The sequence below is a fragment of the Varanus komodoensis genome, unplaced genomic scaffold (genome assembly GCF_004798865.1).
Source record: "Varanus komodoensis strain SLA01 unplaced genomic scaffold, ASM479886v1 scaffold53, whole genome shotgun sequence".
NCBI lineage: Eukaryota > Metazoa > Chordata > Lepidosauria > Squamata > Varanidae > Varanus > Varanus komodoensis.
The window spans coordinates 1,372,422-1,392,939 of NW_025336126.1; the positions used below are offsets into that span (position 1 = coordinate 1,372,422).

At 47.3% G+C, this 20,518-nt stretch overlaps 1 protein-coding gene across 2 annotated transcripts in view; it reads left to right on the forward strand.

Moving 5' to 3' along the window:
* TAOK2 (TAO kinase 2) overlaps positions 1–6,931 on the forward strand; it is a 44,297-nt gene extending 37,366 nt beyond the window's left edge. Inside the window, exons 19-20 of one of the 2 annotated variants that reach the window (XM_044447760.1) lie at positions 647–829; positions 2,396–6,931. In XM_044447760.1, the coding sequence (XP_044303695.1) occupies positions 647–829; positions 2,396–2,899 (687 nt within the window). In that variant the 3' untranslated portion in view covers positions 2,900–6,931. Of the gene's footprint in view, positions 1–646; positions 830–2,395 lie in introns of those variants that run through there. The other variant, XM_044447761.1, reaches the window with a different exon arrangement.
* Positions 6,932–20,518: the final 13,587 nt, after the last annotated feature.

Genomic DNA, 20,518 nt, shown 5'->3' on the forward strand with positions numbered 1-20,518 from the left:
GCCCTCCAGATTTGATGGAATACTACTCCCATCATCCCCAGTCACCATAGGTGCAATGGGAGTTGGTATCTGGGAGATCTAGGGGCTTATGGAAGCCCAACACATTGGGAATGAAATTTGTTGGAGAAGGCTGTGTGTTCTGATGGCTTAAGACCCACCTATCAAGTCTCAGCATGCCATCTGCCCTTTAATGCTGATTCAGACACTTTCCCCAACCCTGTTTTCCCTCCAGAAATCCTTGCATGCTTTTTTACACAGGATAGGCAGAAATTTCCCAGGTGCCTTTGCTTCTTGCCTTGCGGGAGGAGCTTCTTCACCTACTCAGTTTCTTCCTGTTGTGTAATTTTTTTACATTAGATTTATTGCTAACCAGGGATCCCTGGGAGACGAGCCTTGTCCCTTTCGGGGCATAATCTCCCTGGAGCCATTGAGACTGCCCCATTGCAACAGGGGGAGCAGTGCGGGTTTTCCTACTGCTGAGGAGCAAAGCCATATAGATCTGAGTCCTTTTCCAGAAGCAACAGCAATGCTAGGTGAACAGTGTGCTCTTGCTCTCTCTTTCTGAGCCCTTAAAAGCAGCTGCCTTCGCCTTGGCTCATTCTGTGGTGCTGTCCTGTTCCTTATCTCCATGATTGTCCCTTCGTAGCTGCGGCTTGACGAGACCCAGGAGGCTGAGTACCAGGTCCTGCGGATGCAGCTCCAGCAGGAGCTGGAGTTGCTGAACGCCTATCAGAGCAAGATCAAGATCCACACTGAGGCACAACATGAACGCGAGATCAAGGAACTTGAGCAGCGGGTCTCCATCCGCCGGGCACTCCTGGAGCAGAGAGTATGTATCTCGCACCCTCGTCTTCCCCTGGAAAGTCTGTGGGTCTTGACACTGACAGGCTGCTCAGACCCACAAGCTTCCTGCCAGCTAGAGGGCAGAAACACTCATTTCCTCTCGTCTTCAGAATCCATATGCTGAACTTTTGTTTGTTTTAATCCTGGATCCCAAAGTCTGTGCCTTATGTATGCACTTAAAATGCAAATACTTTATTTGCATGGTTGCTTCCCCCTCCCCACTCCAGAGAAAGGTGGTTCCGGTGCGATCCACACCAGGTGTTCCTAAGGGACTTCCTGGGAGGTTGTTCTTTTGTTTTTAGCTCTGGGCCAGAAGATCCCTGTTCCTAATCTCAGAACACCTGTAAACTCACCAGGTAGCTGTCAACCAGCCTTCCCCAACCAGCCCTCCACATGGCTAGGAATGGCCTGTTTTCCCTGACTGCTGGCCATGCTGCTGAGAGTTGAAATCCTAACCATCTAGAGATCTGCCTTTTTATCCACCCCAGTATATATAATATATAATAGCCAATCTTACAACCTCTGTTTTAAGGCCAGTTTGGGTCATTGCTATGAGTCTTCAGATGTGGATTTTTTTTTGCAACCAATGTTTATTTGAAATTAACTTTTTATTGAAATGTTTTGAGATAAAGCTTGTGCACACCAAGTTTAGGTCCTGTTGCTTTTTGGCCTTTGTGTAGGGTTCACAAAGTCTAGCTGGCTTATTTCTGGCCTACTATTATCTACTAGCCAGAAAGGAAATCCAGTCCCACCATGATACCACAATGATGTTGATGTGCATTTTTTTAAAATGCTGCATTCAGTTTCAAACACTTCCTAAATCTCACCTGTTTCTGACCGCACACTTTGACTCATCCTACTGCAGGCTTCTAAGAGTGCTTTCCTATTCAGGCTTCCCTGGAAACAAGCTCCATCCAATGTGATGGGCTTACTTCTGAGTAAGCATCCATGCACACATCATATCGGAGCACCTCCACCAAGCATTTGCTCCGGAAAAGCTCTCTTCTTTCAGCTCTACTGCCACCTTTGCATTTCTAACAGTGTTTTTTTTTTAAATCCAAATAACTGTTCCCAAAATACTTGCTCTGTACAAGAGTTTTTGATACACTAGACCTGAGTTAGATCTCCTGTCAAAGAAAGGAAGAGGAACTTTTTCCTCTTCGCCTTCCTTCCTTGCTTTCATTTCTAAGGCAGCAAATTACTAATCTGTACTGTGAGGAACTGAATAGAGCAACTGAAGCTCAACTAAACAGAACTTTTTTTAGTCTAGAATTCCTGCCAGCTCCAATTCAGCAGTGATAAGATCTGCTTCCCTCCTGCCTTTGAACATTTACCCCCGGTGCCAGTGGCTCGAAACCATAGCAAAGTGGGACACCTCCCTGGGCACAGCCTCCACTGGCTCCCTCGCTCCTGTGGGAAGGCCGTCCTTGGCATAGCTTGCGGGGCGCTTGCTGGGGCACCCAAGGCAAGCGCGTTTATGGATTCCTGCCTCTCGGAGCCGGCCCTGCCTCCTCCTCCTCTTTGTTTAAATGCTGTCTCTTTCCTTCCCCAGATCGAGGAGGAGATGCTGGCCTTGCAGAATGAGCGTTCTGATCGCATCCGGAGCCTCCTGGAGCGCCAGGCCCGAGAAATCGAGGCCTTCGACTCTGAGAGCATGCGCCTGGGGTTCAGCAACATGGCGCTCACGGGCATCCCAGCTGAAGCCTTCAACCAAGGCTATACTGCCCCCCCTCAGCCGTGGCCCTCCCGCCCTGTTCCCCGCAGTGGCTCCCACTGGAGCCACGGTGTCCAGAACACGGCTGGCGCCCCTCATGCCTGGAGGCAGCCTCCCATGCTAGCCCCACCCCCCTCCGCTTGGCTCCACCCCCCGTCCTCCTCTCCCTCCTCCTCCTCCTCCTCCTCAGCCCCCGGCGGCCGCTCCAACGTAGTCATGCTGAGGAACAGCCCCCAGCCGCTGCGGCGCACGGCTTCGGGCGGCCAGTCGGACCAGGGTATCAGCCGCTCCGCCAGTGTCACCTCTCACATCCTCAACGGGTCACACTTTTCTTACTCGTGAGGCGACTGGGAGAAGACAGGGAGACTTTGCCAGAGGGAGGCTGGGGATTGGCTGGCGGAAAGGGGAGGGAAGCGGGGCATGTTTGCTGGGGCTCAGCGAGCTAGAAGTGGGAGGTGCTGCGAACCTGAACCACAGTGGGGGACTCCTCGGTCATCAGCAGTGGTGGCCCTCGGGTGGCCACCCTCTCGCAAGCGTGGCGACGCAGAAGACTGGACTGAGAGGTGGAAGGTTGAATTCTCACCCTTGGAGCATGGCTGGCGCCTCCTCACCGTGCGCTTTCCTTTCCCCCACCAAACGGATAGAGACACCGGAGCTGTGGACATGACCTTGGCAATCAGTTCTTGCACCCCTGATTGTTGCCATTCGCTCTCCCAGCGCTGCCTCGACCTGTAGGTGGAGAGAGACAGAGAACGGTGCCCCAGCAGCAGAGGCAAAATTGTCTCTTCAGGGTGTGGCCGAGTATCCCCAGTCCCACTCTTGGGAAGGGATTTTAAAAGCAAGGAAATCAAAAGATCCCCTGTTGCTTCAAATCCAGAAATTGTGATTGTGCACCCATGGCTTGAGCAGAGCTGCTGCGGCCAGAACTCTGCTCTTTCTCTCCTGCGTCATGGTTCCTTAAATTGGTTCAGGTAGTAAGGTCAGTCAATTAAATGAATGGGCATGGATCGCCACTGGCAGTGGCTCAACCTGTGCATGCACAGATCGGCAGTGAAGAACTTTGCGTCCTCTCTCGGGCATGGACATTGGCTTTTGACCCTGCCCAAATCTGTCGACTCAAAGAGATCACAGAATTCAATCTGCTGCTGGATCATTCCCTGCTTCCAGAACCTTCCTTACCTTCCATGGTCTCTGGATGGAGTGGGAAGGGTCCACTGCATGCTGCTCTGGGCTCGTAGCTGCATCGCCCCATTTCTCAGCAAGGTGGCCAACTCCAGTCCTGGCCCCACGTGATGGAGGAGAAACACAACGGTTCTTGAACCAACCCTCACATTCCTGTTACGAATCAGAATGTAGAATTCAAACAGTGCCCTGCACCACTGCCACCGCCCCCCACCCGTATGTCTGTTTTTGAGACGCAGATCAAGGCCCATGCCAGCCCAGGGATCTTTCTGTTCATGGCCACCCCTTACCCACAGGGGTTACACTCTCCCCCCCGCCCCCACATATGGGAAAACCGCCTTGCCGTTCTTGTCACTTGCACTTCCCAGTGCTAAGCACTACATTTTCTTCCCAGGCCTAGCTTCTGGAAGGTCAGACTTCCTCTGTGGCTAAGGGCGCTGGCTTGTGCATCGCCCCCACCCTGGCTTGGTTCCTCCCCGCAAACCCACCTCCTCTCCTCCAAGACTGCCCTAACATCGCCCCTTATCCCTGCCATCACCCAGTTTGTTCTCCGCTTTGCTCCCCATCCAGTTGTGTCTTTGCAGATGTGCAGCCCCAGCTGGCTTCATATTTGCTGAATGCCCAAGTGGAGCTAAGGACAATACTGGGCTCTGAGCTCTCCCATACAGAACAACTTCATCCCACCGCCCTTTCTCGTCCCATCCAGTCCTGTCCCCCCGCCACTCCCCTGCCAACACGCACTCCTGGAGAATGTTCTTGGTTCACGACTGCCCAGTGCGATCATACCCCAAGGCGGGCTACCCAGAGCTTGGGATCAGGGTCTGTCTGTCAGTTAGTTCAAGGGCCAGTTGCCCCTTCATCAGACAACTTTTCTACCCTTGAAGATCAAACTGGTTTTCTGCCAGAAGGCACTTACCTGGGTCAAGCCCAAATAGGCCGCCCTGCTAGTGGAGGCCAGTCCCTGAGGCCGATGTGTTGCCTCTCCCCAGTTTGGAGGGCGATTCTGAAGTGAGCTGCTGTCAGTTAAAGGAGAAGCATGGCCTTTTCCATGCTCCAAATCACGTTTTTGTCTTTTTCCTCTTCTGCACTGTTCACTGAAGCGTGACACAGTGTTTTTACCCAAAGAGGAAACAAATCCAAGATAAAATTATGAGTTTCAGCTCAATGTTTCTGTCTTGAGAAGCTCAAAGTTTCTGTCATGAGAAAAGACAAACTTGCGAGCAAGGGTACTTTTGAAACCCTTCTCTCTTCCCTCAACTGGAGACTTGGAAACCAATGGCTATACTAGCTCAGGATTATGGGCACTATAGTCCAGCACATGTACAGGACTTCAAGTTGGGGAAATCTGGGAAGGAGGGTTTCTTGAAACACTCTTGGTTTGGATTAAGAGGAAACATGGGTGCATGTTCATTCAGCGCTGGGGCCAAATGCACAATTTTTAAGAGGAGGGTTAGTGTGTGGAGGTGGGTGAGGAGAATATGTTGAAAACATCTATAAAACTTGGTTGCGAGAAGTTAGCCTTTAGAGATTTATTTTCCAGTTGATGCAGAAATGTTTCCACCACACATTGAAAGATACCAGTTTTACACACAACAGATGAGGGGGTAATGCTGCTTGCTTCTCTCATCTATTTTGGATTGCAAGACAAATCCTATGGTTAAATGCAGATTTAAAATGCCCTGTGCATAAGGAAACTGGATGTCAGGGTGACAAGCTCTGATCAGGCCTTCTCCATATACACTATTCATGTATGCATAAAGCTGTTTTCCCCATGGAAGCATTTACCCAAGTCGACCTGCAATCTGGGGGTGGGGGGGGCAATTTAGAAAGGGCTCTACCAACCCCATCTGTTGTATGTGTCAAGTAGGCCTAAGGTCAGTCAGTATAGATGGAAGGATATGCGTCAACTCTGCAAAGAACCACCATTTTCCAGGAAGATGAAAGTGTGGGGGTGCAGGATCAATCCAGACTTTCCTTCCTTTTGAAACTGGCATGCAGGATAAAATATTTAGCCATCCTGAAAAAAGGTAAAAAAACATGGAATAAAGATTCCACCTCACAGTCCTAGTGAGCAATAGAAGCTTTGTTTACCTCATATGGTGGAACATGGACTCTGGAATCCATGTCTCACTGATGAGGAAAGCCTGATAGGATGGGGCCTGAGAGTCTAAAGGGGACATACTTTATGTAAAGGAGGGCAGGCAGGCAAAACTGCTTCTGAGAATTCTCACCAGTAGTCTGTGATGAAAGAAGATCTTTAAACAAGATTTTCCTCCCGTGGGAGGGAAATGTGTTTTCTTCCTTTATCCATTGGAAGGCATTGAAATATACTAGACTTAAGCATTTTGGGGCAGGGAACCTAGAAAGAATTGTTTTTCCATTGCACAACAGTAAAGCAAATCTCTTCTTCCCTCATCCAGAAAACACTCCCTACCTCGGTCCTTCCTGTAGTCACACATGCATGGGCGCTAGTTCGGCCTCAACTGAAAAATGGCCTCCTTGAAACTAGGACTTCTGAGGAAACAGTTCTCCCAGAACCCTCTTCCAGATTTCTCATCTTAATTTTCCAATTGACTAAAGCCGCCATTTTAAACAAGGAGGGGTGGGAGGGGGAAAGAGAACGGGATTGTTTGTTACTTCAAGATATGTTCAGTTAGTGATTTCTGCCTGCCTGGAATTGGGAAATGGGGGTATGGGGAGGGACGGGGCTGGAGGGGCTTGATGTATTATAATAATTAATCCTTTTGTTTCTTAAAAGAATCTTTTTTTCTGTTTTTTTGGTGCCATAACTTCCCCCATGTACAGTTTACCTCTTCCTGTCTTTATTTTTGTTTACGTTTCCCTTCTTTCCCTGCCCCCTTCCCAGTTTTTTCCCTGTCTCCCTCTGTGTGGGTGATTAAAAACTAATGTGAGTGTGTGTATGTATGTGTGTATGTCTTTTTTTATATATGAAGAAAAAATGTTGGGGGGAAACTTAGACATATGTGTCCTATGGAATGTATTAGGAAAAAAAACACTTTTTTTTAAGAAACGGAAACACAACAGGGATGGGGGTGGGGAAGCTTGAATCTTACTCGGGAGAGCAAAAATTGAAAGAATGCAAAGATGGAATTGGTTGCTCTCTAGAGGGTTACCAGTGGGAGTGGTTGGGTGGGGTGAGACCTTTTAATAAAAATGTTGACTATTTAAAAACCAAAAGTATTTTGTCTCTTTGGGCTTGGAGAGGGCAAGGGTCAAGCTTGTGTGGGACAGGACCCTAAAGTTCGTTTATCAAAATTACTCCTCCAATGTGTCAATTGCCCCTCTATATACACAGACAGGTAAAAGGTCTGTTTTGTTTTCTCATTCAGGGCACTCTTTTGTGGAAAGGCAATCCTAAACCACATGAAGGAAAAATGTGTACTTAGAGGCAGGAGTGTAGCAACTGCTTGCACTCAACTGAATTAATCTAGTTTAAGTAGTTTTGTGTATATACCTCCTGTTGAGCGAGCAGTTACAGTACTTGAGCTACTTCAATGAAGTATTGCTGGAAGGAAGAATTTTTGGTACTGGAAGACCTTCAATTCAGGTGACTTCATATTTAAATGCATATTTTCAACCATCAGATATTACATGGGGGGGCAGTGAGGGCTGGTTAGGAGCTGTACACAGCTAAGCTGTCCTTCGTGGCTACTTTCTTCCTTCCACGACACCACTTTTTCTTTGACTTCACACCCACAGTCAGAGACTGGCTCTAGGTCTAGCCTGTTGTGTGGCTTGCAAACATCCAACCTTCTTACATTGCAAGGAATTCCATCACCTAGCAACTGAGCTGTGGAAGCATTCCCATGGCAACTGCATCCCCAGCAGCTGTGTACCAAGCAAAGGAGCATCTTGGTTGCATCCTTCCTCCCACACCAGGAGGTTTGATAGAGAAAGGGGTGATGGTTTGTATTCAAGGTAGCCAAAGGGGGCTTGTCTCCCATCTCAGATGGGAGAGGATGTGAAATCTTTATGCCAGAAACATTCCCCAGCATTCTCACTTGCCATGTTTCAAGATGATCGGATTTGTGTAATTGCTGAAGTCCTGACTTTGCATTGACTGTGGACCAAATTGTCCTTTAAAGTAGGACTTTGACAACTTGCCAATCAGCAGCCTAATTGTTTATAGCCACTTCTTCCAAAAGCTTCATGTGTTGGATTACAGCTCCTATCACCTCTAGCCAGTATGGGCTTGCTAGCAGGAACTGAGGGCAGTTATACTCCAGTCCGGCTTGGAAGAAAGCTGGTTTGTGGTTTGTTTAAATTGGAGCAGTGCTTTTATATATTTGGTAGCACTAAGGGTCCCTGCTGTAGGTTAAAGTACAGGCACCTCCATTTTGGGCCTTGCCATGCCCACAGGTGGCAGTTCTGCATAGTCTCTTTCCTCCTGCCACCCTTAGGAGGGGATAGCAGCTTATGTAGGGGGGTGAGGGTGGATCCTGGTGGTGGCAGCTACCTTTCCTACTTGAGCAGCAAGATGACTACAGCTGGGTCTGCTGATGCCTCGTACGCCAGCAAAACGTACAGTTCTGGCTCATGGTGCAATCAGTCTCAGGTTGCACTACGTCCAAAGGGTTGGAAACCCAGTTGCATCCTTCCTGAGCAGTGGTCCACTGGCAGGGGCTTCTGGGAGTTGAAGTCCAACCCAGCTGGAGATCTGTCTCCTGCTCACCCCTGGGCTAGGGGAAGCTTGCTGTTGTGTCAGAGGGTTTTGAAACACATGGTGTTTAGCACTACCAAGCCCTCTTCTGGAACAACTGATGCAGATGGCAAATGTACAGGAGAGTGCCTCTTACCACATCTACAAGTAAATGTTTTTGCTGTTTTCCATGTGGCAAGACAGCAAAAAGGGATGCACACTTCACATCTTAAATCCATTTAGTGCACTGGCTGTGTGAACTCTGAAGAATGCTGCAAGTAGTGTGCACTGTAAAGCACAAATTGCACCAAAAAAGCCATACATTTGCAATCTGTTAACATTATGCCAATAAAGCTATTGTGTTAGTTCTGCTTCTGTTGGTCAGGGTATTAAAGCCCTGGACAGTGGACAGCCGATTCAGTCTGGGGGCCTTCACTCAATTTTCTGACTTCCTTTGCCTCGCACTCCCAATTCCTCCTTTATAATTATGAGGACTAGGAACTTGCTTCAGGCCCAGGAGCATTTGGCAAACCTCTCATTGTCTAATGCCATTATATGCTACTTCTACGTTCATTTTCATGTCAGGAGAGTGCTGGAAATGAAGATACACTTGATCTGTTTGCCTTGGATATTTATTTACCCCATTTAAGTATTATGTTCCTGTTTTGATTTTTATAGTGAGAAGACATTATTAAAAGCTATTTTTAAAATCTTGGGAAAATAAGATAATCTCTGACTGGTGTTTAAAGATTAACAAATTTGGCTCAGGTGAAAAAAGGAGAAAGGGGTTCCACAACATATTCATATATTTGCTAGTCTGAGAAGGTGAGGGGCTTTTGCAAAGGGCATCCCTAAGGAGAGCTCAGTAAGGAGGCTATGATGGCTGCATATCAGTCAACCATCCAAGCACTATGTGAGTTATGGTGGCTAAGTTTGTGTCCCTGGCGATTCAGTGAAGAAAAAGGGCCATCTGTGAATGCTCAGAAGCACCTTCTACTCCATCTGGTCCAAGCCAGTAGGTGGAAAGCTTCTCCACTTGATGCTTCATATAAACATCTCAAGTTCCGAGGCCCAAAACATCCGGGTCAATGCAGGAGAGCAGTTCTGTCTGTAGTTTTAGACTCAGGATGTAAAGGTCTTATGGACATCAGTGCTCAATAGACAAGAGGTGGGCAACTTGACGTACTGTTGTTGCTGCTGAATTACATAATCACCATCCTTGACTACTGACAATGTTGGTTGGGGCTGATGGGGGTTAGAATCCAACAACATCTGAAGAGTCATGGGCTCCATGTTCCCTCCTGCTTGTGTTTTGGTGTTCTCCTGCTTGTTCTGCTAACTGGACCCCCAAAGTCCTGGCCTGTCAACACCATTGCAGGAAAGTCCAGCCCTTTGGCCAGGTGCAATTGCTGCTTAACTTTCCATTCCACCATCCTTCAACTGATCCCTCCCTCCCCCGCTCTCTCTCCCTCTCTCTCAGGTCCAACATGGAAGACAGCCCTGAATCTCAAAAGGACAATCCTCAGACTGATAAGGTTGCTCCAGCAGGTTTCTCACCAAGAATATCAGAAGCTATGGCCGAGTTCTTGGTGAACACTGTTGCTGGCACGGCCAAAATGGTCCAGGCTTCTGTTGAAGCCCAAAAGTCTGCTCAGGTATCTCCCAACTGGACACAGAGCCCCAGTCAGTTCGTATTCAGTGGTTTCGACGAAAGCAAATAGGAGACAACTATTTTCTCAGAAATGGAGGACAGTGTCTCAGGGCACGCATGGAACTTGAGGTGCAAGCAAGGATTTGATGCTTTCTGTGGCCAGCCTTCCCCGACCTGGCTCCTCCAGACTGTACTCATTTTTTATGGTTATTATTACAGTACTATCCTGTCTTTTGCCCTCTCCAAAAGAACCCAACCCAACTTCCACAGTCCTCTCTATTTTATCTTTACAACAGCCCTGTGAGGTAGGTTAGGCTAAGAGTCAGTCCTGTCCCAAAGTCACCCAGAAAACTACACAGATGAGTGGAAACAAGAACCAGACTCTCCCAAGTCTCACTCCAAAACTCTGACCTCTCTCAAAGGTACTGACCGTTGATCATGCTGGCTGGGAAAGATAGGAGCTGCCGTCCAATATATCTGAAGGGGCTAGGATGGGAAAGTGTACCATAGCTTTTTGCAAAGGTAGTCAATTTGACTCTGCTGAGCTGTAGCCTCTCAGACTGTAAGTAAAAATGTAAGTGAGCAACTTTTGGGAGGTCCCGGGGCTGATCTCAATCCACTTACCCCAAAATTATTCAGGGTGCCAATGGCCAAAGGAAGAAAAAGCTGATTTGCTATCAATTTTCAGCAATATTTTTGCTACTATTAATTCAGTTCAGTTCCGTTTAGTTTACTGCTTTGCAGGCAACAGGCTTTTGCCCATATATTAAACTAAACACAGAAAGGAGAAAAATGAAGGGTGTCAACAGAAAAGAAGATCAAACTAGACATAACATTAAGAAAAGAAAAAAATAACAGTCCATTAACGAGTATGATAACAATGTTAAATTAAATGAAATGGCTCAATTACCTGTTATCTGTCCTAGAATTCTATGGCTGCCAGCAGCAGCAGCAGCTTTAGTGATGACAATAAGAGAGTTGCTGCTGACTTTTTGCTGCCAAAAATTTTGACAGAGGGTGGCAGGTTGCATATATTGCCCATTGAATAGTGAAGCCCAAATCTGGCCTATAGAGATATCTTGCTGATATATAAAACTAGCTGAGACATATATACACAAACACACACACCCCTATAGAGAGCAAGATATCTCTATAGGCCAGTTAAAAATATCCAGCAGCAGTAGCAGCAACTCACATTAATTAATTAATAATATCAGAGACCCCAGGCAGCAGAAGGTGGCCTGCCTCCTGCCAGGCCGCGTGCCCTGAGCTAGAAAAGGGCACCCGCAGAACCCTAGCTTTTTTCCTAGCTTTTTTGCAGCTCAGGACCACAGCATGTAATAAAACACTTTCCCAGCTGCAGCCTGCCCGGACGCTACGCTCGACATGCGACCTTCCTCCACCACCTTGAAGGGAGGCTTGCTTGGTGGCAACACGGAAGAGGACCCTGCTCAGTGGCGGTGCCCAATTATGGAACAGGCTTTCTGCTGAGCCCACTGGGTACCAATTCTTATATTCCTTTGGCACCAGGTTAAGACTCCTCAGTGCCAGCAGCTTGAAATAGCACACAGGGGCAATGTCAGCCATTTTAACAGATTTAGATGTATTAACCTCTCTTAGTTATCCAAGTTGTTTAAATTCAGATTTTAAATTTCTGTAGTGATTTTTATTACGTTTAATTGTTACTATCTTATACTGTATTCTAAGAATTGCTGTATGTTGCCTAAAAAGCTTTGGTTATTGGTCAGTGTAGAAAGAAAACGAATAATAATGATCAGGAAAGAAAAAAATAGAAGAAGACTTTCCTTGAAACCCCCTCAACTGTCATGGAAACAACATAAATGCTTTTGAACACTCAGATACCCCCGAAATGCCATAGCTCCCTTCTAAAGCTTCTATGTATGGCGCAGGGGTTTGCAAGGCAGGCAGAAATAGCAGAACCCTGATGACAAACACGAGGGGGCTGTTCGCACATAATGGTAGCAAACGGGGGGTGCATGCGCTCGAGATTTGCAGCAGCACTGCCCACCAGCTGCCCCACAGCCTCTGGATTTCCTCGTGCCTCCGGTGCGCTGAAGCAGCCTGTCCTGCCACCAGCATGGAAGCGCCGGTCCACTGCCGGTCGGTTTGCTTCTATGCATGGAATGGGAAATACTCGTAGGGGAGAAGCACCATTTTGACATTAGCTTCAGGCAGCAAACTGCCTTGTCCCTGGCCTGCCCAGGCCCTTTGCGCTTTGACTTCCTCCCTGTCCAAGGTCAGGTGGCCAGTGAAAGGGCCTGCTTAGCTGTGGCCCCTCCAGTTTGGAAAAACTGAGCAGCCAAGCCAGAGAAACTTGCCTTGCGCAAACTCTAATGCTTTCTTGGTCCCAGGCAAATGTCCTTTTTTAGTGCAGGGATGTTTTATAAGTTAGTGCTCTTTTGCAACTTTGCTATTTTCTAAAGAAAAAGAAAGAACAACATTGTCGTGACTTTGATGTATGAAAGACACACACAGAGTGACTGACTGACTAAGTAAATGAAATTGGGATAGTAGATTCCAGATGACCTGGGTTCCCCAGACATTCCTGGACTACAACTTCCAACAACCCAGCCGGCATGGGCAAGGATAATGGGACTTGTCATCCAACAACATCTGGGGCCCAAGGTAGGGACTACTGGTGAATGGGATGAAACTGAGAGATTTTATAGCAAGTTTAAACAGATATGCTTGATGTCTAGGGTCTGGGAAATTCTCCAGGGGGCTCAAATCCATAAAATCAAGCTCACTCCCTTGCCTTTTCTTCAGCTGGCTTGCTTCCATGCGGAGGAGTCACTGGCCCAAGCCCGGCTGTGCTACACTGCAGCACGGGGGTTAGCTGAGCGACTTTTGGGATTCTTGAGTCCGCCAGACTACCAGGGGCTCTTCCAGCTTCTGCCAGAGCCTCCCATACCATATTCTGACTTCTGCACTGTCATTCGACGGGCAGAAAATGGTAAGTGGTGGCATCCAATTTCTACTCCCTTCTCTTCCCCTCTTCCTCTTCCCTCCCCATTCTGCTTTCCTTGTGTGTCATGCTTTTTAGATCATATGCCTTCAGGTAGGGACTGCCTCATTTTATTGATTTACATAAGCTGTTCCAGAAGCCTTTTGACTGAGCAGGGTAAAAATACTTTAGATAAAGGAAATATTGTTGTCCTTCTGGCCCCAACCAATATTTCAATTGACCCTTCTGTTTCCAGAGCCCCCACCCTCCCACCCACCGAGCTCTCAGCTTTGGCTAGAACCTACAAATTGCTCCCTCCTTTGTCTCTGTTGCAGCCCTGCTTCACCCTGTTCTCAAGTGCAAGCCCGGATTTCTAGCTCGACGCGAACCCGGCCTGAGCTCCAAATTCAGCTGCCCGTGAGTGACTTTGTAGGACAGGCTAGTTAGGAAAGTGGGAGGCCGTTGTGGGCCAGCCCATGAGATCCATCCCCAACCCTCATCTGTGTACCTTTCTTTACCAGACCAGACATTGCAGACAATGGCCTTCAGGGACCTCACGATCTCCCATACTTTACCTCCTTTTGTGTCAGTGAAACGGTGAGCAAAACATGCTGTCCAAACTCCCCTGGAAGGCTTGGCCTGGGACCTCCCCCTTATATATCTGATGCACAGGGGAGGGGGGTGTTATAGTGAGTCCTTTGGGGACGGGGAGGCATTCTGGACATGATCGGGTGCATTACTGTTTCAGGCCGAGTCATGACACTGAAAGCGGGCTGAGAGGGAGAGGCATTTATTTGCGTGCTCTCCTGCCGTCATTAGAGTAAATTAGTTGAGCCGTGGCTAAGATCAAGCACCGGTTGTCCTTGTAACCGGGCAAGTAGCCACAAGCGGAGTTACGCCCAACATGTGACAGAAGTTTCCCTGCTGGACCCTTCTCTCCCACTGCAGGAAATGAACTGTTTGGGCCTTCCTTGTTTTCCCCTTTCCCCTATGAGCTCCGGAGGGCGCATGTGGGCTGGGGCTAATGGGAAAAAGCCATTCCATGCTGCAGTGGTCCTTAGTCCAAAATTGGCCATAAGTGGGGCTCATTCATGGCCATCTGAGAATTGGCAAAGACAAAAGCCAGCACTTGCTTGCCTACCATTTGAATGTGTCAAATGTATATCTTGATGCAAATTTAGAAATAATTGCTATTATTTAAACTACAGCAGAATAAATCTGGGCTGTCCAAGTGACATGTTTAAGGGTTTAGACACTTTAGACAAGTTATTCTGCTGTCCAGCTGCTAAATGTATGTAGACAGCTCCAAGCATCAGATCTTCCTTGTGGCATTTTATTAATTTTCAAACCAGATTGGACTAGAAGGCCCTTCAAACAAAGGCCCTTCAAAATAGAAGCCTGTCCTCTGTATGTTAAAAAAGACCATTCAAACTGCCATAGCAAGGCTTTCAGAAACAAGATGGCTGGCGGGACTGTCCGCAAATTTGAAGTGGCAACAGGCCCTGCAGCCGGTTCTCTTTTAGGCTGGTACTGGTCAACAGCAAGCACTTGCTGGGTCGGAGCTGCTGTTTCACTTCCCACAATGCCTCTGGTATTGCATCACTCCACAGCAGGGTGAAAACTATAAATGGCATTCCTTGGGTGGTGGAGGGCAGAATTGAAAGGGTCCCTGGGTAGCTGTTGGCACTGGGCTGTGGCAGCCAGGCCAGTGGTGCTGCATGTGGACACTGGGTCCGGGTAAAACGTAAACAGGAACTACCACAACGCATTCTTGAGATTTGTCATTTAGTTATGCGATGTCATGCAATGTATTGGTTAAGCCCCTAATAAGCTAGATTACTCCAGGTGTTGTACAATAGCCGTTAAAACATAATGCCATAAAATCACAGTAAATACAATAAGAACATGAAAACTATGCACATGCCCTCAACATAAAATTTAATGCAAATATAGGAACTAACCATAGTGCAGGGGCTAAAACTGTAGGGCTTAATCCTATGTATGTTTCCACTGAAAAAGTCCTACACTCCCAGCACGGCCCAGTAGACCTGCATAGGATTGAGAGCTTAAACACGGCAACAATAGTGTTTGAAAGCCCACTAAACCGAAAACTCTTAGCCTGGCACCGAAAAATGAATGAGGTGGGTGACAAACAAGCTTCCCTTGAAAGATTGTTCCAGAGTTGAGAGGCCACTGCCAAAAAGGTCACTCTCTCTCTCTCTGCATGCCTCCAAATGAGGGAGGACACCAGAAGAAAGATGTCCATCAACAACTCTAAGGCATGGGGGTACCTATAGGAGGAAGTGTCATCATCCCATCAAGGCCCAAGCCCTGCAGAACATTATAGATGCTGTGGAAAAGTGAGGTGGAAGGTTCTCTCAGTGCCACTCATTCCCTCCTTCACTTGTCTGCCCACCACAGGAGGATGATGGAGCCGATGAGGAGAGTCAACCTCTGCAGATTTGGGGGCAAAACCCCTCACGCCACAAGCAGGTATGTTCCCCGCAATTATGTTTCATTTGAAATAAGAGGAAGCCACCGTTTCAGGCCTAGAAGCCCTTTTTCTTCATACCACTAGCATTTGGGAAATTGCCTGTAGCTGTCTCTCTCTCTCGATAATGTCCTTTTTCAGGTCAGGAGACCAGATCGGAACACAATATTCTAGGTATGGTCATACCAAAGATTTTTATAAGAGGAGTAAGATCTTGGCAGTTTCTATTTGCTATGCCTAGCAAGTTTGCCTTTTTCAGAGCAGCTGTACACTGGACTGACATTTTTATCAGATTGTCCACCATTACCCCAAAATCCCTTTCTTGCTCAGTTACTACTAGCTCAGCTTATACTCGAAGTTGGGATTTCTTGCCTCAAGATGCATTATCTCCCTAGCCTACCAGCTGGGAATAATACTTCATGCATCTCGTCCATAAAAGCTTGACACCTCAAGAACATTGAGTAGCCCCCGTTCAGGATTTGCTTTGCTGGAAGGATGGATCCTGGGTGGCAGAGCAGGCAGGTTGGTGGATTGCCTGTCTTTCTTCCAACAGCCCCTGCGTTGTCTTCTGAAGATCCCCAGGCTTTTCCTTTCTTCCTCTACCAGGTGGAGACCGTGCTTCTTGAGGACCAGATGGGGTGCACCTACATGACCCACCGTCGCCGCTCAACCTGCCGGTCCCCTTCAGCTGGCCTGGATGGACTCTCCCCGCTTGTATCTGAGGAGGACCTCAGTACCATTCAGGTACTGGCCATAGCAGGCATAAGGCATCATGTGAGCTTGGCGAGGAGAGATGCTAGAAGAAGCGGGACCTGTTGGTTTGCCACGCGTTCATGAGCCCCACTCAACTGGTATGGCATTTCCTCCGGAAAGGTAGTATTTTTTTGCCAGCTGATAAAAAAAAGTGTGTGTGTGTGGGTGTGCGGGTGTGTGAAACACTCATGCCCTTCCCAACCTAGTGCAGCCTCCAGATGTGCTGGATGACAACTTCTGTACTCCCAGCCATCTGGAGGCTGCACAGGACTGGCTAGGGCTGTTCTGCATCACTTCTTTTCAAAGGCTTGCAGCATTTGGGGCTGCCACCTCTGTCACTGGCTTTTTACTAGCATGGCCAAGTAGAGTTTGCCATGCAAACTTCTGCAGTGTGTGTTGGGGGCTTGGGAAGGACAGAACCATTTTAAATACGGATACCTTTCAATTAACAAGCATATGTCAAAGAGCAAGGACATTTCCCTTGCCCTTCCCTGCCCTACCTCTGGGAGAGGTGGCAGCCACCAAATCCTGTCTTCGGACCTGATCCATACCTTCCTGGTCCCACCTCCAAGGAGTTTCCCTTGATATAATGATGGCCACATTCTGTGCCAAGTAAGGAAAAGTGTCAGAAGTCAGAGGGGGAGATTTGGAATTGTTTATTGCTCCTCATTTCTTCCCCCCCCTACACCACAGCCCATGACCTGCTGCTCCTCCCGCCAGGCTGGGTCAGGCAAGTTTCTGAGCAAAGTGACCCAACGCAAGGAGCAGCCTCATCAGGAGGATTTCAGCAGCAACACCGACCAGGCAGAGACCTCAGCCAAAGACGCGGGATAAAACTGCCCCGGCCCTGCTGTATTCACAGAGAAAATAATAAACAGAAGGCTTGAACTGCGCTACTCCTTCCTTTCAAGGCCTGGAGCAGGAAAGGACTATGCATGTCTCTCCTGCCCAATACCTGGCATAATGGCAGCAAAGTGCAGGTGGGTGGGGGGGTGGGGGGTGATGGGGGGGTGTTCTTGCTGCAAAGCATGATGGGTAAATTGACATAACAGGCATCTCGGATAAACACCAGTCCCAATCCATGCAAAAACTATTCAAGTGGCTACAGTTGCCACCTCTTCCAAAAATAAATTTCAATATATGTAAATGAAAGGAACAAAAAAAAGTCTACAAAATACCCCAATGTATTGTTCTTTCACATGCAGAATTGAATGCCCATCTAGCCAGAGCACTTGCATACAGCACTGGCAGCAACTGTGAGGATCATGAAATGGCAGAAAATTCATGACTTAAGGGTACACCTGCTGGATAATTTTACTGAACCAAGGGGGTTGTTGCCTTCCTGATCTGGTGCAATCCCACACGTTATGGCACAGAAAAGTCCTACATGCTGACTGGGGAATGCTCAGAGTTGTAGGAATTCTCTCTCTCTAGATTTGCATCAGATGGTACCTTTAGCAACATTGGATGGCCACAGTGAAGTAGGGTGGCCAGACCTAGGCCTTTCAGAGTTCCTCTAGAAGGGAAGATTCTGTGAAATGCCGTTTTCCCCCCTACATGGGGACCACTTTGACAAGAAAAGGCACTTTGTAAATGTCTCCTTTTGGGATATAATTTTTATGCTTTTTCCCACTCTCTTATTTTAATTCTGGCTGTGAAACTGAGATATATTGCATTGTTCATAGTGTTTTGTACACACAATCTAAAACGTAAGTATTTTAAGTAATATTTAACTAGGGAGACTCAGAGTAAAGTACTTGCTCAGTTAAGCTCAACTTTGGCTTCTCCCAGCATTACTTTCTTTCCTATTAGTATAAAGGATGCTTTAAAAATAATAATATACACCTCTATACGTAGCCCTGGTGCAAAGTCAGCATGTTGCTGTGATACATAAAACTATGGATATTAATAGCTATAGACCAGTGGCCAACATCCCCTTCCTGGGGGTGGCTGAACAGCTCCAGACTCTCTTTAATGAAATGGATTAGCTAGATCCATTTCAATCAGGCTTCAGTCCTGATTTTGGAATGGAAATGTCCTTGGTGTCCTTGTGGGATGATTTTTGCCACAAGAAAGAGGGGGAGCACAGCTCCATTGATTCTGCTTGCTTTTGATACCACTGACCCTGGTGTCCTTCTGGAGAGGCTGGCTGGGCTAAGTGTGGGACGCACCACATCGCGGTGGTTCTGCTCCTACTTAGCTGGCTGATTCCGGGAGCTGGAGTTGAGGCGGTTGATGCTCTGTGCCAGGGCAATTATGCCAAGGCATACTACAGGATTCTGTTGTATCCCATGTGCTATTTAACACCTGCATGACATTGCTGGCAGAGGTTATCCAGAGGTATGGGCTGAGGCCCCACCAATATCCAGATGGCACTCAGCTCGCTCTCTCTTTTTCATCAAACCTAGGTGAGGCAATGGCTGCTCTGAATCAGTGTCTGAGCATGGTAACGGACTGGATGAGGGCCACCAAACTGAGGGCCAATCCAGAGAAGACGAGGGTGTTGTTAGTGGGTGGTTCATCAGTCCAGCTGGGTGATATTCAACTTGTTCAGGATGGGGTTAATGAAGGAAAAGGTTTGTGGTTTAGGGGTGCTTCTGGTTATCATTTGAGGCACAGGTGGACTGTGTGGCATGGAGGATCTTTCATCAGCTTAAACTCATATACCAACTATGATCCCATCTGGAAAGAGAGAGCCTAGTCAGAATTATCCCTGCTCTGGTAACCCCTCATTTGGATTGCTGCAATTCACTGTACAAGGAGCTGCCTTTGAGAATGGTCCAGAAACTTCAACTGATCCAAAACAGGGCCCCAAGATTGTTAATGGGGCTTGGCTCACAAGAACCCAATAGACCAGTTCTCTTCCAGTTACACTGACTGCCTGTTGAAGTCTGGATACAATTCAGAGTGCTAGTACTAACATTCAGCGGCATGGGTATATTAATTAAGTTTATTGCATTTTCCCCAACCTGATGCCTTCTAGGTGTGTTGGACTACAACTCCTAGCATCCCTAGAACTGGCAGATACCAGGCTGAGGAAGGCTGTATAGTGAAATATGCTATTTAGCCATTGTTACTCCAAAGCAATTTTTTAAAAACAATTTGGAAACTGAAAAGCTTATGCATTGGTACTTTGCAGAACTTTACTCCTGTTGTGTTGGCTGCAATAGTTTAGGAGTTTAAAATCAAATCTGTCGTGATAATTAAACCAATTATTGGAACACCCAATTAAAATTGTAGTAATTTTCAAATGTAGTTCATTCTCCATTATTAGGTGATACCTCTCGTTAAAAATGAGGTCCAATTGACCTTTGTTTTGCTTTGCTTGACAAACAGAAACAATGTTGATAGTACCCAAGTTTATAATATTGCATTAAATCCTAGTTTTCTATGAATGGCAGCTCACACTTTGCTAAATGAAACTTCCAATCCCTTTTCTTTCCGTCAGCTTCATAGGCTAGTTACAACCTAACCGTTCCACAGCGATTCATGCAGCAATACTGTAAAGATCATACTAAAGAGACAACATTCCTCTTAAGCACCAAATATGCAGATCCTTAACACGGAAAACTGTTTCCTTTTCTAGGTCTTGCTTTGCTAACAGGAAAAGAGGAGCGTCCAAGACTGCCGCCATAGTGCAAACCATTAAAAACATGGGGGGAGTGGGGAGTTGAGATATACATTTAAATCAGGGCTGAGCAACTTGTGACCCTCTAGCTGCTGTGAACTGCAAGTACCATCACTTCTCGCCAGTAGTTATGCTGGCTAGAGCTGACAGGGCAATCAGACCAGCGACATTTAGATGGCCAGTATTTGTACATCCCTGCTTTACATGGAAAAGCTCATCTCTGCAGGGGAGTTTACAGGACCTATTTCCCTCACGGGGCTGCTCTAGCCTCGGTCCTCCGGCAACTCTATGGGCAGAATTACGGTAACGATCGGAAGGAAAGCTGTCGCCTGGGCTAAACCAAAGCGGAAGACAGGGGTGGGGTCATTAAATTTACTTCCGGAAGGGTACGGTTTGGGCGGAGTGGAAAGTAACATTATTGTTTTCTTTCCTTTAAATAAAATGCCTCTTCTCTGTATTTTCCCTTTTTCCAATTAAAAATGGCCTGTTTAAAGTAAAACTGGATTCCCCTCTTATCTTCTTTTGGTACAGTCCAACCCTGGGGCTCTGTGAATCCTAAGGGCTTTTAAAAAGACAGTGGGCGTTTCCTTCTTGTTTCACGCGGGGCAGCAGCGTGAAGGTTGCAAAAACC